This window comes from Dermacentor andersoni, chromosome 1, assembly GCF_023375885.2.
Source record: "Dermacentor andersoni chromosome 1, qqDerAnde1_hic_scaffold, whole genome shotgun sequence".
Classification (NCBI taxonomy): Eukaryota; Metazoa; Arthropoda; class Arachnida; order Ixodida; family Ixodidae; genus Dermacentor; species Dermacentor andersoni.
This window is the reverse complement of record NC_092814.1, coordinates 241,966,083-241,983,705: the sequence shown is the minus strand read 5'-3', so window position 1 is coordinate 241,983,705 and position 17,623 is coordinate 241,966,083. Positions and strand designations below refer to the sequence as shown.

General features: G+C 46.1%; 1 protein-coding gene across 3 annotated transcripts in view; it reads right to left on the bottom strand.

Annotated features, from left to right (window-relative positions):
* Positions 1-12,194, bottom strand: part of LOC126548095 (salivary peroxidase/catechol oxidase-like) — a 49,330-nt gene extending 37,136 nt beyond the window's left edge. Inside the window, exons 1-4 of one of the 3 annotated variants that reach the window (XM_050196200.3) lie at positions 11,944-12,194; positions 5,132-5,215; positions 4,346-4,594; positions 1,053-1,196 (exon numbers count right to left, since the gene is read on the bottom strand). In XM_050196200.3, coding sequence (XP_050052157.1) covers positions 1,053-1,196; positions 4,346-4,594; positions 5,132-5,207 — 469 coding nt within the window. In that variant the 5' untranslated portion in view covers positions 5,208-5,215; positions 11,944-12,194. The other 2 variants (XM_050196201.3, XM_050196202.3) reach the window with 2 other exon arrangements.
* Positions 12,195-17,623: the final 5,429 nt, after the last annotated feature.

Sequence of the window (17,623 nt, the reverse complement as noted above, 5' to 3'; positions counted from 1 at the left end):
CCTCGTATTTAGATAGGGGAAGGGGGGGGGGGAGGAGGAGCGCCAGGCGCGCGTTGTCTCACTTCACTTTATTCGAGGTACTCGTCTAGTCGAGGGTCGCTCCTTGTCCCGCCTGAGCGACTGCGCGACCATCTGCGTCGGATTGCGTGCTACTGGCGGATGCGATTCCACGATCGCAAGCGTGGCTTCATCATCCCGCAAACCAGCCGCCGACTACCCTTCAATTACTACCACACTTCAACTTCTACTACAACTCAATTTTCGCCGCTGTAGCTGAATTGTCGGAACGTCCAAACGACGCGCAGAAATTATGGGTTGTAATTTCGCCGTTGGCTTCTTGTTTTTTCTTCCGTTTTCAATCTATTTCCCTTAGTTATAAGCAAGTTGCTCTGCTATATCTAAGCACTCTTTACCCTGACTCTTCCCGCACTATCTGCATAACTGTGTATTTGCACAGCGCTCAGTCGGGGGTATTGTTCCATTGGCGACCAACTTGCTACTTCACTACAATAAATCAGGGGCAATTTAGCGGTAAATGCAAAAGAAATGTGTCAGCATTATAACTCATTTGCCTGCTATACATATAGCAGGCAAGTCAGCTTAGCAAAAAATCTTCCTTTTTTTTTTTTGGTCCCCCAGTATGACATTCACACGAATAAAATAAAAATAAAAATAAAGATATTTAATGTCTGTTTTCTCAGCAATTTTCGCACTACGTGTAACGTCAGTGATCACGCACAAAGTATACAAGCCTGTCACAATCATAATTGACAACCAAATTCACTTTTGAATGCATTTCCCAGCTTTCACTAAGGTTCTAACCGGGGCTAGTTGGCATGACATCGTTTTGTTTACTGCGCTGAACATTTCACGCAACGGATAATAAAAATGAGACGGACATACATGTGCGCGACCAGTGTGCGAACAATCACAGCAGCTACTGAGCAGCGGCTAACTTGTGGCACAGGTGAAAATAAATGCGCTAGTGAGCGAGTCTCCAGGTGATCTGCAAATGCTGTAACCCAGAGCGAAACGTGGTATTCTCTACCTACCGTCGTTCAGCAAAGCTCTCTCGGTGTCTTCGATTCCACGGACGACACTCAGACTGGCTCTTCCAGCGATGTCTAAATCATCTTTTGAGATTTTTGGCACAGCTACTCTTCGTCCAATCACAGTCACGGGTCGACTTACAGGACCTGAGTGGAAATAAACATCCTCCCTTAGCTGGGGACCCTCAAGTATAGTGCGGGAAAACGTCATTTTTTTTCGTCAGTGGCTTGTTGCTTAACAGCCTCGAGTGGTTTATCCCCGACAGACAGCTCAAAGGTCTATCCCGAAGCAATGGCTAGATGGTGGTCGTTGCAGGGCGCTTTGCATTCAGCAGAACATAGATTCATAGAAAGAAACGAAAGTTCTCTCTTAACACGAATTCGTCATGTTCCCTTCCGACCCGACAAGATTATGTCATGCTCTCGATTTCATTGAAAAAAATTACCACTGAGAGAATAAGAAAATTGTTCACTGAAAATGAACATAAGTGAAATGAATTACCTGCTATCAATGCCTACAGGACACTAAGACAGCCGTAAGAAATTAGGAAGAAGGAGAGTGAAACAAATAAGCTTTGTGATATGCGTAATAGTGGCAGTTGGTTCAGTGCGTTAATCAACAACAAAAACAACAACAAAAATAGCAAAGCCGAATTCGTTTTGGCAATCGCAGTGATTTTCGAGTCTCTGAAAGTAATGATCGTGGGCGAAAAACTATTGCTAAATGCAAATCGCCAGTCGTCGCGCAGGATCATGCTCCGAGATCTCCTCATTTTGCATAAGTAAGCAAAGTTACGGTTGTACTCAGACTGTATTTTTCTAGTCTAATGAAACTGTACGCTATACTATAGCACCGCAATTATTTCTGTTTTACGAATTCGACAAGGAAAAGTGGCTGTGATAAACGTCGTAAGAGCCATTTCAAAACCTAATGTTATCGTCCGGCGTATTGCACAGTGTCCTCATAGTTGCGCAAGAAAAAAAAAATAGTACACAGCGTTTAGCCGTTCTTTGCTAATGATTAAAGGGGTTTTATCACGCAAGGATAGCCGTGCTTTATAAAAGTATGCCGTTAACACTGCTATAATAATCACAGGTAACAAAATCGAGAAGGTAGAAGAAAAAAGCACAAATGTAACTTGCTAAGGATTTTGATTGATTTACTGTGAATAAATTAAACCACGAGTAAAAGAAATACTGAATTTTGTATTACTTATCAAAAAAAAAAACACGTCAACAATGATGGTATCACTTAGTCCATTAATCAATGTCCACTTGAACGCACTTAATTCTATGCTTATCTTGGTATTATTTTTAACAGCCATTTACGTTGACAATGTCATACAGAAACTCCTTGCTTTTAGCTAGCATCTTGCCATTAGGCCCTTTTGGAGGCACAGGGACATTTTGAAGCATTCTTCGCATTTGCATTTTTCTTTTATTCATTGTCACCTGTTATATTACATTGAGTCTTAAGGATAGGCCTTCAGAACGTAACTTGAACCTCTTCGACGCCTACAAAAACAGTACGTACGATAAGCGTTTTCCAGCGGAATAAAATTAGTAAGTTGATTTTTGTGAATTTGCAAATATTGTCGTTCCACATTCTACGTGTATTAAATATGGTCAATGGTGTGAACAACATGGTAAAAATCAGCTATCAGTTTCATGTCTCAATACTTCGCATGCCAGCTCGTCTAACACGGAATGAAACTGCTGGCAACTTTTATATGACCTCCCACAAGAAATAAATATTACCGCAGACTGGTTCCATTCATCGGTATAAAATTGGAACAACGTATCATTTGAAATAAAACAAGGTAAAATATAACAGACTGGGTAAAAAAAGTACTGTTTTCTGCAATTATCTGCGCACTCAGTCTAAAATATCCATATCATGTGCACGGCTCTTATTATGTATATGTATCTGAATGTCAACTGTTTTTTCGTTGTATTAGTTCTAGAACACATTATAGTGTTTTTTTCTCTTTAAAATGAAGTTGGATTTGAGAGCGAGCTTGCGTTTGCTAATTAACTGCTCTCCATCAACGTTATAATGTAAGATTTTGTGTATTTTGTTCCTGAGTGTCTCTTTGTGGTTATTTGTGCATATACGCAATTTATTAACTTATATTACTGCACATTGCATTTTTGTAAATGGGTCCATTATAAACCAATGGCTATTGAGCTGTACAGTGTGTGCAAACATTTGTATTGAATTTGTGAAACCACTGAAATAAAGAAATAGAAGATAAGCTTCAGCCTCGCTTTGGCAAATACTCGTAATCTTCGTGCAGCAAGCAAGTCCAGTCATAAACAGAGAAAGAACTAATCGGTTCACCTTATCCACTGCGTGTTCAACACAGGGTAGTGTGATCTTCATAATCTTGTAATGTCCAACAACTTCACTCATAAGGTTCAATAAAAGCACTGGGAGTAATGTCAACGGGTTCAAATCAGATATCTTAAGTCGTCACTGTAAGCTCCGCTCTACAGTTACACTGACACGACCATCAATGAGACAGGTGTGAGCTATTGTTTTAAGTTGAAGCATCTGTAACTTAGTCGGGAAAAAAATCAAAGCCAAATATAATTAATTTTTGTTCAACAAAGCCATATAAATTCTGCGCAGAAAAAGAGAGCAGTGAGCTACTGTTTAAAAAAGTTAGAAGGGTTAACACAATATACAATGATCAGTAATGAAAAAATAATTACCTTTATTTTCATACATTCTAAGGGCCCAACCCTGCGCATCAGGCTGTTATACTCCCGGTCACGGCTGCCGCATTTCGATGGGGGCGAAATACGAAAACACCTGTGTACATACATTTAGGTGCACGTTAAAGAACCCCAGGTGGCCCAAATTTCCTGAGTCCCCCCCTACGGCGTGGCTCATAATCGGATCGTGGTTTTGACACATAAAACCCCATAATTTAATTTTTTGAGGCTGTTATACGCTGAATTTTAGTGTCAGATGTGTCATCATTTTCGATTGTTCACAGCTTACTTAGCGGGTGACTATAGAGCTGCTGCTGCACCGTGTGGTCAGGCCTATGTGGAAATTCTGGCGCTCCCAATCCGCCGAAGTGGGAAGCGATAAGGAGATTTTCAGTTCTGGGGACGCAACGCGCGCTCAGTTTCATGGTTCACAGTCAATTCTGGTCACTTGCACAGTAGACAACAAACTTGCCTAAAAATAGAATGTACGTGTGATTTGCTATAGGAGGAACATGATATTACGTGCGAAACGCAGATTGGTCAAAAAACTACGTAATTTGTTCATTTCTCTCACTCACTCTGTCCCGATGCCGCTGGCGTGTCGAGAGGACAGCAGACATGGATGCCCTCGCCGCAACTAGAGCTTGCGATGTCCTCAATCACGTTGAACTGGAACACGCAGTGGCTCAGGGCTTGGCAGACGCCCGGCTGACCCGACGCCGTCTGGCAGTCTGAGCTGGGGCGCACGGCCGCGGCTACCTGTCTCTGGCTCTGCTGGCTTTGGGGCCGGGACTGGTTGCGGGACTGACCGCGGCTGCCGCCTTGTCCTGCATCCCATCAAGCACGACAGTGCCACGTTCGGTGCGCGAAAGGCTTTGCACTTATCGGTATTCACCGGGCTCTAGAGAACGAGAACAAGAACACAGCGGGAAAAAAAGAAGAGGGGAGAGAAGACAGCTCAATCACGAGAGGAAATATGCACTTTTTTAGAAAGTGGTGATGGACCTAGCTTCCTTCAAAGTAAGCCATAAATAAGGGAGGAGCTATAATGCCCGCGAGAGGCTTGGAACGTGACCAGAATTTTTCGAAGCAAGCAACCGAGAAAGCACTAGTTAGAATAGTTTGGGCAACGTACTATGTCCTGTGCATACCGAGCCAGGACTCTGGTTCAGGGTCCTGACTTGGTGAACACAACTCGAGCTTGTTCTCCACGACTATCTTCATTGTCTCATAAAACCTATCTGCTTATTTTGCTCACCATGTTTATTCGAGGAGGCAGATAAAAGCTACAGTCTACAATAGCTCGAGGCCATTTGGTCCGCGGCGATGTCTGAAGGCATGATGGTACACCGAGATGAGCATACCTCTCCTCCGTTGCGCCCAGCTCGGGTCAGCCAGGATAAGCAGGGCCAAGACGCCGGTCAAGAGAAGAGTCCGCATCTTGGTGCCTGCAGAAAACGGGACAGCAGGAGCGCTCAGACGCCCCACCGACATTGCACCGGTAGCTTTGCCAGCCAGCAGCCCCGGTAAGAGACGCCGTACCCTTCCGATGGAAGTAGGCGGAATCCTCGAGTTTCACCCGATAAGCATGCAGCACGCACGTCTTCCGCGCGGCACAGCGGGCGCGGCACGCTCCACCGGCGCTGATACCAGCGCCGATCTTCCGCAATGCAGCACAGCTTCAGGGTCAACAGCGTAACGCCGTGCGAGACACGTGCATGGCGGCGGAGGCCAGCCGTTCACGCGGATGCCTTTTACAGGAAAGCGACACGGATATAGGCGAACCGCTCGGTCGTGGGGAGCTCCCTCAAGGTCTTATCGCACCAACACGCGGAGCCAAAGTTGCCTCGAAACTTTCTCTCCTTGTCTTGCCTTCTCCTCGCTTGTCTTCCATCTTGCTCAACGGTGCTAACTGCTGATACCAAGCGGCCAGAGACGGAACGGAACATATTTCTTCCCTGGATCCAGTCACCGACATACGTATAGTGGGGAAAGCTTTATTTGTCGGTGCGGTTCTATTGTGCACTGTTCACCTAATATTAAATATGTGAATCATTTTTCAATTTTTTAAAATCGCGGTGATTCTATAGGAATGGCTACTCCTAATCGCGTGAAATACAAAAAAAAAAAAAACAGTTTGTTCGTTATAATGGGCGGCTTAATATCCAGCCTAATCATTAACCGGCCCCTGATTAGATGACACCATTCCGAATTTCCACAACATTGCGGGATTTTCTAGTTGTGAGTGAAGTAACAGGTTGTTTTTTATTCTGAACAAGTCTTCATCGCGAACGATTCTTTCCTTTCACACGAACTGCACCAAACACAAATAATTTGCAGTGTAGTGATTTCTATGCACCTCGGTAGGAGGTGGATAGAAGTCACGAGATTTGCAGGGGGACTTCATCTACGAGAAATTTGGTTACATCAGAGTTACCACAAGATGTGTTGGTGCTGCTGCAGGAATCCAACTGGATCGAATGCTTTGTTCAACAAGCATGATAGTCGAGTTCAGCTATACCATGCATATATCCGCACGTGCCGATACTCGTCCTAAAGAAAAACTTAAAATCTTCGATAATGCAGAGTATGTCCTCATTCGTGCACACATATCTAGATATGATCAGTGCAGTCTAGTACTTTCGTATTCGTCGTGATCGACAAAGTTTGTGAGACGCCGAGTGCGGCTCCAGAGTCCTCATTCTTCCATTTTTCGCGCCATTCTCCGGATCTTGTTTACAACGGGCAGTGGAAACCACTATCGCGGTTCTTTCGGTGGCATAATTTCTGTCACGTGATCGTTTTCTCTGGTAGCGTCGCCCCCTTAAACGGAACCGCCGTGATGGAGCCCATTATGCCCATACTTCTCTCTGTGTCCGCCTCGTATAGAACACGTAATAGAGCCGAGCAAGCCGTGGGACGTGTCCAACATATTGTGTTCTGGAAAATCCCCAGAATGCCGCAAAATACCGGCCGGCCACGTGTCTCCGTATTTTTTTCTTTCTGCCTCTGAACCGGTAGGGTTAAAAGCATGAAGGTCTGCTTCGGGTTTTGTATATTTTAATACAGTCTTGGTCTCTTATCCACGTCTCTAGTTTCACCGAGTGTGCTCTAAAATACGACGTGGTATGCTGGCCAGATCAGCGAATTGTTGACTGAGGCAAATAATATCAGGGATAATAATAACAGAGATCCTATAGAAAATAGGGCAGAAGCATGTAGTTGCAGAGAAACGGGGGCTAGAGGGATGGTTCACTCAATTATCGACCACCACTAAGTCAAGCGTTAATACCAACACGTGTAATACTCATGAAATATTAATTCCTTGACTAGGCACTCTGAATTATTCAGTTTGGTTGCACTCGATAATCGACGCATTAAACGAGCATAACAAAAACTTTTATTGCAATTCTTGTGGGTCCCTTGATTACGGTTGCCTGCAGTTCGCAAACTTTGGGGACTCTTCTTAACATATGGAACTGTCTCACGGAGATTATGGGACGACTGTTGACTTCCACCCGCCGTGTTGTTGCAGGCATCAGGGTGTGGCTGTGTAAAATGCTCACCATTGGGTGGCTATCTTAACGGCCTAGTCTACTATCATCTGTATCGGATTACATGTGCAAGTATTCTTACAGCGAAGCTGTCTATGGCTAGGATCCCAGGATTTCTTCGTGGAGTAACGTCGACAGGAAACTATCGTCATCTCTGGCTCGTACCCCCAAATGCAATGTCTCATACCCCCTTAATACAGAGACTACAAGCACTCAGCAAAGTGAAGCGAACAGTCTATACATTCTTTGGAATCACGCATACAATAAACAGAGCAGCACACGTTTCAATAAAGAACAAGCTCAAAACAAGCACCCAAACCACATAATTGATGATAAGGCGCTCCTGCGCCTAGATGCAATGCGAAGCACGTAGCGCGCCTAACATGCGTTTCCAGGTAAAGATTACTGTTGCACAAGCTTCCGCGGCGACGGCCGCTTGACTGTAGCATACGACGCAGGGAGTGACGTAACTACACTTTCGTACGTAAAAGAAGAACCCGCCTAGCAGCTGATTTGTGTTGTGGCAGTGCTCTAGGAAGGCCACGTATAGTGAGGACTCCTGAAGAGCAGCGTGCATACGATGCGCGGCGAATTTCTCTTATCTCTGGCTCACTCTTTGTAGGTGCACGAAGTAGCGGCGCAAGCCAAGTCGCAGGCCGTCGAAACGGCCTAGGCTGATAATTTGGTAAAGTGCATGGGAATTTCGCCGCGTGATTAATTTCAACCTACGTCGCAATGGGTAATCGTTCTAGTGGTTGCGTACAGCTTCGCTGTCCAACTACCTTCACAGCGTGGATTGGTGACCATTTTTTTTTTGTCGGATGTTTTATTTTTATTTTTCGTTCGCACGCCTTTTTTGTTATTCATGAGGTGCTTGCACAAGCTTCTCTAGCCGAATGCAGAAGAAAACATCACTAATCTGTTTATATTGGATAGACAACGTTTACAAAAAGTTGACGACGCGCTCAGTGACAAATCGAGCAAACAATTTGACAATGAATGCTCCTAATTTCTCCTAACCACAGTTGTGCTTTAGGAGAGATCCTAAACAGATAAGTTTTGTTTCAGAAATTATAAAATATTTTGTAACCCTTGAAAATGAAGATCACTGAGAAAATACACATCGTGCCGAGGCCTGGCTGAAAATATCATGTTTATTACTGGTCTTGGTACTCCTTTGGCGTGGCGCTTGCTGAATGTTCAGGAAAGTGTGACACTTGGTTCTGCTCTAACGAGCAGCCTGAGACCTTCGGTCAGTAATCCCTACATTGAGCTCATCTGCTTCTATGCAAAGGCTATCTTTCTAGTGACCTCTCTACCCTCTATCTCTTATTTTCTCTGTCTCTCTCTACTTCTCTAGTATAAATTGAGGCACACAATTTCTCGCTGTGTGCTGCAATAAAGCTTGTGAAAACGTTATGCTAATCATTCGCAATCATATGTATTCATTCTACAGCGTAACCTGTTATGGGCTCATTCCAAGAACCGTTTCGGTTGGCGATAGTGTCCGCCTCCGCCGCCGGTGTTCAGTGTCCGTAGCAGCTATCGCCGGGAATGAGAAAAAATACCCTGTTCCCGACGGGATCCCAGCCGGGCCCGCTGGGTGGAAGTCAGCTACTCTATCGCTAAGCCCCGCCAGTGCTTGCTAGCATGCAGCGAAAAGGTGCCCTATAAACGCGCTTAACGCGCGAGGAGACATGCGATGTGACATGCGCATCGCGTAGGCTCGATACGTGCACATTTTGCATTACAGTTGCATATTATTACACCAAGTAGAACGCCATGTAGAAGAAAGATACATAGGTAGCGCACAAGGCAGTTAACGAAGGTTTGTGGAAGGAAGTTTAAGATGTTACAAGAATGCTAGAAAAAATAAATATTGCGTACCTGAATAAGTCAAGCTGGCTAGGTGACTATGCAACCACCACGTTTCAAAGGGGATGCCAATAAATCATCATCATCATTAGAATCGTTTTTTGTCACTTCTCAAATCAAGTTGGCTAGGTGACTATGTCACCGCCGCGTTTCATAAGGGATGTCAGTAAGTCATCATCATTAGCATCGTATCGTGCTACTTGTCAAATCTAGCTGGCTAGGTGACTATGTCACCATTGTGTTTCAAAAAAGATGCCAGTAAATCACCATCATCATCATCATTAGCATCGTATCGTGCCATTTGACACGCGACGTGACATGCGCGCCGCGTAGCGTCGATACGGACAAGCTTCGCATTGAAGGTTTGTTATATTCAACCAGCTGTCCCGACATGTAGCTCTTGCATATATCATTTGCGTGCTGCATGTAGCTGGACCTGGTTAACTCAAACAGGCTAGGTGACTATTTGTCATCACCCCGTTTCGAAGGAGATACCAACAAGCCATCGTTATCATTATCATCATCAACAGCAGCATACCGTGCTACGGGTCAAGGAATATGACATGTGCACCATGTAGTCAGGATACTTGTGTTTACTTTCAGTACACGTTATTGCGCCTCAAGGCACGAACCGCTGATGAAGCAGCGTATCGTAGAGCTAATCGTGCGTCTGCAATCAGGCAGCGTCGGGTTCAGCAGACCGCTGTGCAGAGAGCAGCACAAGCCGCAGCTCGGCGTCGACGCAGGGCCGACAGTTCAGATCGTTCTCGTGAAGCCGACGCGAATAGACTTCGTCGCAGAGACCCTGTACTGCGTGCTGCTGAAAATAGAGCTCCTGTGGAGCCGCTCCTCCAGCTTACGCTGCGACTGTGCTGCGTGTGCCACGTAGGCCTGTGACTTTTTTCCTGCTATAAGCAACAATTCTGTGCAAAGTTAGGCATTTAAGTTAAAATTAAAGTTAATTCCATTAAGTGTCTCCATTATTATACATCGCGTCTTATTATGCTTCTAGCGTTGCCGGACAAAACCTTGGCAGTTAAACTGACTGGATGTACAACAAAATGAGACCTGCGTGCAATCCACAAGGCACGCACGTAATGGCGCCAGCGCACTGTGAAGAAACTTCAGTAACTTCCGGATTTGGGTGCGGTATACCTCGATACAGCATATGGCGCATGCTCACTGCGAGGTGATAATTTCTCAGTTTTCCTGAATTTTTAGATCGCGCTTGTTGAAGATAACATAATTCTGGTCCTTGAGCTGGATTATTCAGAAAGGCGGATATTACTTCCACGCGAAATCGAAACACATGTTCAACTAATTGAAAAATTCACTAATCAACTTCTTAGTTAATTACTTTACGGCACATATTGCAATTTACGAATTGTAGCCGGTGAGTTGGCAAGGCATATCCACTTGGAATGAATTTCTAGAATGACACAAGTTTAGAGATATGCGCCATCATACTCACAGCAAAAAAGCACTGTTGTTCCACTTATTTTTTAAACAAAACGCTCTTTAATGGGCAGAAGCACAAAAAAAAAAAACTTGAACGCCCACGTATTTCGTCCCACACTTTGGGAAATAATATCTCGAAACTGGTGCAAACCTGGAAATTCGTTCAAAGTGGCTACTTCTTGCAAGCTCACCGGCTACAATTTGTAAATTGAAATATGTACCGTATAGGAACTAAGAAGGTAACTATTCAATTTTTGTTCATTATTTGAATATTTGTTGCAATTTCTCGTGCTCGTAATGTTCGCCTCTCTGCATAATACAGCTCAAGGACAAGAACAACGCTATCTGCCACAGGCGATTTTTAAACGTTACGGAAAACTTAAAAATGATAACATAATATACTACTTTAGCTTCCTGCTAGCATGGTAAAACCAAGCGGTGTCACTGCTCTTTTTGAAAACACAAGAGACCTCGATTTTAACAGGTAGCGAACATAAATAACTTACTAAAGACAAGAAAGATGACAGTCAAATACTTACTGATACATTGGCATCGCGTTTCATAAATATGTTTGACCTTTGCATCTCCTGAGTGTAAGATAAGTTTGAAGAACTGAATTTGTACCCAAAAATGTTAAACGTCTTTCACTATGAGGCAGAGACGTGCGAAATTACGCATGACCTGTAATTATTTCTTATAACATCCCCGCATTGCGTGATGAGTTCATGAGGCTTGTCTTATAGAACCTATTCTCCTACTATACTACCATTTACTCTTCCATCACAATACATTGAAAAATGATATATTGTAGCCAGTCAGGCTTCAATTACTGGTCTTGGTGTTAACAGCGCAAAACGTAGACGGGACACGAGACGAGAAGACGACACCAAAAGCATTGACTTTCAACAACACCAGGATGGAAATCCAACAAGCGCAAGCTGCTATTCTAGCAAATTACTGGTATGCTGTTTAAAAGCCATCCTTTACGTTCTTGTTATGTATTTGCCTCTCGGCGCTCATTCGCGTTGGTACGTCAGAGTAAAGCCTTGACTGGCCGGTGTCAAATATGTTCTAGGGCGAAACTGCTTCCGCAGATGGAAATTTGAAAAAAAAAATAGCCCTGGTTTCTTTTTGATTTGGAGACAGCACACAGCTGTCGGATACCCATCCTGCCACAGGAAGAGAGCGTTCACATCAAACATGGACGTCGGCGCTGGTCCTGGCCCATTATCGACACATGGCCTCCTCGGAGTAGTTCAGGATGGGCCAGTCACGCGGGTGCTGCTCACCTGTGTGTGCGCGTAGACTCGAAGGCGAGGAGAGTTTCGGAGTTTCCGCCGACGGAGTCAGGCGGACTACTGAGCCAGTCACTCAGTGCAGCCGGCCGATCGTAGAGGTGGAGAGCCGCTATTGAAACCAGGAGAAAAAGAGAAGCCCCCAACGAGTTTCACTCCCGTCAGCGCCCAGTCGACGAGGCGCCCGCCGGAGCCAAGGAAAGGCTCCGTCTGTGCGCTGAGTGTTTCTTAATTTCTGCCAGAGGGGGGATTTACGCTCTCGCAAGGAACCTTTCCCCTCGACGCGGCGCGCGAATGTGGTCGTCTCCTCTTTCGTCTCCGCTTATGTTAATGCAGCTAAGAGAGAAAAACAGCAGGAGCGGCGGTTTAAGAAAGCACTTTCTTCCACCTTCGCTCTGACACCATCTCCTCTCGCATGCACCGTACGTCGGCGACGCGCTCGCAAATGATTCCAGGAAAGGAGCCCACGTTGCGAAATGGACACTAAGATTGCACTTCGTCGAAGGCAACACAGTCGTGGTTTAACCTTGCACGCGTTGTGTGTCGCCTGCCTCGCCCTTTCGTTTTCCTTGTTTCTTGCGCATCTCCCCATTCGCCTGCTCGTGTGTCGCGTGTTTGGCCGATGTGTCGCGCAGAGAAAAATAGGCGCTGCACGTCGAACGGTCAAGGACTCGCAGCCGCACCAACTGTTAGCTTGTGCCGCAACGAGCTTCTATAATGTGGAGACAAGCGCACGGGCTTAGTTGGACGCCCGCTGAGCTGCCACGCGTGCCCACCGGCGGCCCCACGGGGCAAGTTTGGGCCAGCGGGGTGCGCCCCCGGTGCGATTAATAACAGCTACAATCCACGGCCGGCCAACACCGGGCTCCTGCGAGCAAGCGGCCCGCCGTTGGCAGCAGAGCCTCCGACGCGTCTGGCCTCTCAAGGACGATGACGGCCGCCTCCCAAAGACGAGTCCGGGTGCAAAACAGCCTCGAAACTTCGGGACACAACGAAACTCGTCTTTTAAACCGGGTGCCCATCGACGTCTACAGCGCAGCCGTCTGGGCGCCGAGTTCGACGGACTGAGGAGCGTGAGAAAACGACAAGCGTTGGATAGGTGGTGGCTCAAGGAGACTGACCAGACGAGCCTTCAGAAATGCCGTAAACTCTCGGAGGTGATGCGAAAGGTCCGCGGACCTGTATTGGAACCTGCACGTGCCTTAAGCTACTTCGCGGCGTCTCAGAGGACACGGCGCTGTCTTCTGAGCAGAAAGCTATAGCGTGCGATTCTGAGTCGCGGTGGCTGCGTTTCGGTAAGGGCGGAATGGCAAGCGCCTGCGTTGTGAGATTTAGGGGCACATTAAATTATTCCATAAAGCCAGAAGTAATCTGGAGCTTTCTGTATACTATGGCGTCCTGTCATAGCTAAATAGTTGCTTTAGTACTTAAAATACCAGAAATTATTAGGAAGCACGCTTGATCATTGTCGTCTCGCTGGGTGTGGCACCTGACAAGGTGTGGGCTACTCACGTGTAAAAAATACTTATTTCAACGTCGATATTTATCAGTTTTCATTTATAAATATCAATGGTGTTAAAAAGCTGCTTGGCAGCGTTTTTCTAAAGTAGTCTGTAAAGGATTCGGTATTCAGTGCATGAGCATGGAACTGTCTGATACTTGAAGGAAGGTTAAAACTGCGCGTAAAAAAACAAGAACAACCGAAAGGAACACACCACAAGCGCACACCATGGGCTCACCTGCGCTCGTGGTGTGTTGGGTGCTCCTTTCGGTTGTCCTCGTCTTTTTTTTTTTCGCGCAGCTTTAGCCTTCCTTCAAGTACGAACTAAGTAGCCTTCAAGAACGTAATACCTGTCATTCCGTTCGATCTGATTATTCTCGATAGCACAAAGCTGGCGAATGACACAGAAACCTACGTCCGCATTCCGACGGGTATAAGATACTGAATAGGCTTATTCAACTGCCGTCCATCTATAAATGCGCCAAGAACTTTATTGACAAGTGAATGCTGCTGCTCTCCGTAAGCACGCTGTCACTGGGCTCGCCGCATGCCTACTGAGAGCACTTTGGAAACAGGCAATGTTTGTTGTGTGTTATAAAGCTCCTAGTACATTTAGCGTCACGTTTGTGACGTTTGTGATAACCGTCCCACGCCGGTTGTCTGTCAGCGGTAATTTAGCCTACGCAGTGCCTAGTGCTACATTGCGAGCAGGTCCTCGAATACGCTGGTCGTGCAGGTATGGAGCATAGCGCATGCCAGACACCTGGCGCAGGTGATGAGATGACAAAGTCGATTGCTTGTAAATATGTAATGCAACGTTCTAAATATACGTCTATCTGTGCCTCTCGACACCGTGAGTAGATCTAAGAAAGAAATGCTAAGACACACAAACGTGAACACTCTAATCCCAGACTACAAGACAGTTCTGAGTGCCAAAATTACTTACTCAGCGGGTAATTCATTCACCCATCCAGTTTAGTCATCATCGTCGTAATCGTTGCCTTGTTGCACTAAACTAGTTCATGGATTCGTTGTCCCGCCCACTCATACAGTTTGTCTTCCAAATATTCTTGAAACAGCACTTCAACCAAGATTATCCTCAAACCTACTAAATTTATTTACCCGCACCATGTTATGTTAATAGGGCCCGTACTTTCTACTCTATAGTTCTCAGACACACGCAAGTCGATTGATTGGTCCATCCAATATGTCCGAAAGTAACGCTAAGGCTATGAGAGACGCCGTAGCAGAGCGTTCCGGATTAAATTTTGCCATCTGCAGTCTTTTAACGGGCCCCCAAATCTAACTATGCGGGCTATGGAAAGTACTCCAATCGGCGCCACTGTACGAAACCGCGAACCCTGAAGCCATCTTGTTGACAACATGTCGTGGTACCCGCCGGCTCAAAGTCATCACTACAACAACTGCATCGTTGCCTACCCCGTGAAAAGCTTTCTAAGCAATCTCTGTCACTGATTAAAGATATCAGAATAAGATGTTTAAAAATAAAATTACCGTGCGTTCCGTCACACGTTGGAATTGAAGGGAATGAGAAACCTGACGTTCTTGTGTGACAAATTCTGTCGTGTGCCGGGAAAGCGAGAGCACGAAGAACCTAGACCACCCAAGGATGCAGTTCGCAACCATATTAGAACGCTTTAATGACCTCTACATCAACCTCCTGTGGTTAAAGAACCTACTCGTGAGAGGCTATGTTCCTGTATCGCATCCAAAGCGGCTCCACCTATAACCAGACTAATAGTTATTTATGGCGGGACGATCTTCCTCGCTGCTGTGGTCGTATATAGGTGATATGAAACATTTCACCTGGATGTTCCTTAATTCCACATGGAAAGCAAGACGCTGCTTCACAGGCTACCAAGAAAGGGTCTTCTTCACGAGATCTTCCTAAACATAGTGTTCTCTCAAGAGTCCTGCGTAATTGAGAAAGGAGCTCCGCTGCTGTTGGTAGCCTTCCTCCGAAACGCCGAGCTGATCAACCTAAGTGATAAACCCATGGTTACAACGTAGGAAATACTTAGGCGGAACAATTGCCCGCCAACGTGCCAGGCTAACACTGCCTGTTGCAACAGGAGCAGCAGCACTACCACCAAGGCCATCGAATCGCATTTGAAATCTCAGACAATCGCACAAGCATACTCATTTCTTCGAAAGCACCACATTATGGTTCCCTATGGCAAAAACGATAAAAATGGATCCACAGTCAATCCGTGAAAGCCACTCGCCGAAGTAGCGAGACTTCTTGATTTCGTGAGCAAAAAATTATGGGGTTTTACGTGCCAAAACCACTTTCTGATTATGAGGCACGCCGTAGTGGAGGACTCCGGGATTTTCGACCACCTGGGGTTCTTTAACGTGCACCTAAATATAAGTACACGGGTGTTTTCGCATTTCGCCCCCATCGAAATGCGGCCGCCGGGGCCGGGATTCGATCCCGCGACCTCGTGCTCAGCAGCCAAACACCATAGCCACTGAGGATTTCGTTAGTAGACCTGGTGTTGCGGGTCGCTGTGCGGAACTCTGAACGAATTACCTTTAAAAAAAAAATCAGAAATCATAGCGGCGTCTTTGCAGGTATACGATTTCCTGCATTCGCAGATTTCCGTTAGAGACCAAACGCAGAAGCGTATTCACCGTATGATTTATGCACATATAACGAAAAAAAAAAATGAAAACATCTAGGAGTGGGCTTAAATAAATACAGGAGCACACAAATCTTTTTCAGTGCCAAAAAAGTAACATTTTAATACGCACAAGGGGACTCAAGCATCAGAGGGACTGGTACATATACTTAAGAGACAAGGCAAATTTGGGGTAACATTGTTAACATTTTTTTTTATTTTCTGGAGTGCATGTACACGAGAAGTACACATACCGGAACACATATATGCGTTTAATGCACTTCCAGAAACAAGACTAAAGGCTCACGAAAGTACCCTTCTGCTGGTTTCTCATCAATATAATCATGTCGAATAGCCACTCGGTATTTCCCTGCACTATGAAGACAGTCTGCACCTCCTGAGACGAATGGACAACACTCGTCGCGGCAACACGAAGCGCCTTGGAATCCTTGTACCAGTAGACCTGAAGAAGTCATTTGACCCAGTCGAACATGCAGTGGTTATCGAGACGCTTGAGGAATGTGAGGCCGGCATCCGCATCGTAAACTTCGTCAAATTGATGCTTTACGGTCGAGCGTATAAGACCGAAGAGGCAAGGAAAACCCACGCATCTTTGATAATACCAGCGGAGTGCCTCAGGGAGCCATACTATATCACCGACACTTTTCAACGTAGTGATGCGAGGGCGTGAAGTGTGTATACAGACAGCACCTTGTGTTAGAGAGACGATATACGTGGACGATGTAACCACGGGAACAGAACCGCAAGATTATCCTAGCAATCCAAGCACTGAGAAGGTTATCGAGGTGATTCAGGAAGCCATGGACGCGATTGCCGACTATACCTCCTGTCGACGGGCATGTCCCTTATGTTCGAGAAGACGCCTCCTTTGTCGAGAGACTCGGATCTTGAGCGGTCTGAAGCGTCTGTCGCCCGGCGCAAGAGGCTACGGGAGACCATCCCACCTGACTAACACCTGTTACCGAAAGGCCCCCCGAGAGGAGCACAAGTGCTCACTCACAAGCCCGCAGCGGCTTTGCGCTCACTGAAGACGTGCTCGAGAAGTGGCGTGCTAGCGTGCTTGCGGCGAAACGCGGATCACTTGAGGCACAAAATGACGTAACAAAATCTTAGCCACCCAGGGTAAAGTGCTCGACATGCAAAGACGGGCCCTCATCCACTATGCGCCACATGTTCTAGGATCGCCCAGGACTCCACGACGTCCATAACCGCCATCGTTGCACTGCAGTAACTCTGGAGGGGCGGATATTTCCGCCCGTAGTGGTGGCCGAGGCTGCTTTACAATCTCCTTGGGTCTTCGCCCTGGAGACTGGCGTGGCATGCCGGCTCTAGGTCTTGAGCGCCGGGGTGGGACCTACGCCGGGGGCGTTGACGTTCTTAGGAGCATCTACTTAAGGTGGCGGTGCGGTTCGCCCCCACTCCTCTTTTTTCTACCGTACTCATATTCTGGCACCCCAGTAGGGTCACAGAGCCATCCGATTTTGAATAAATTTGGTTAATTCATTCATAT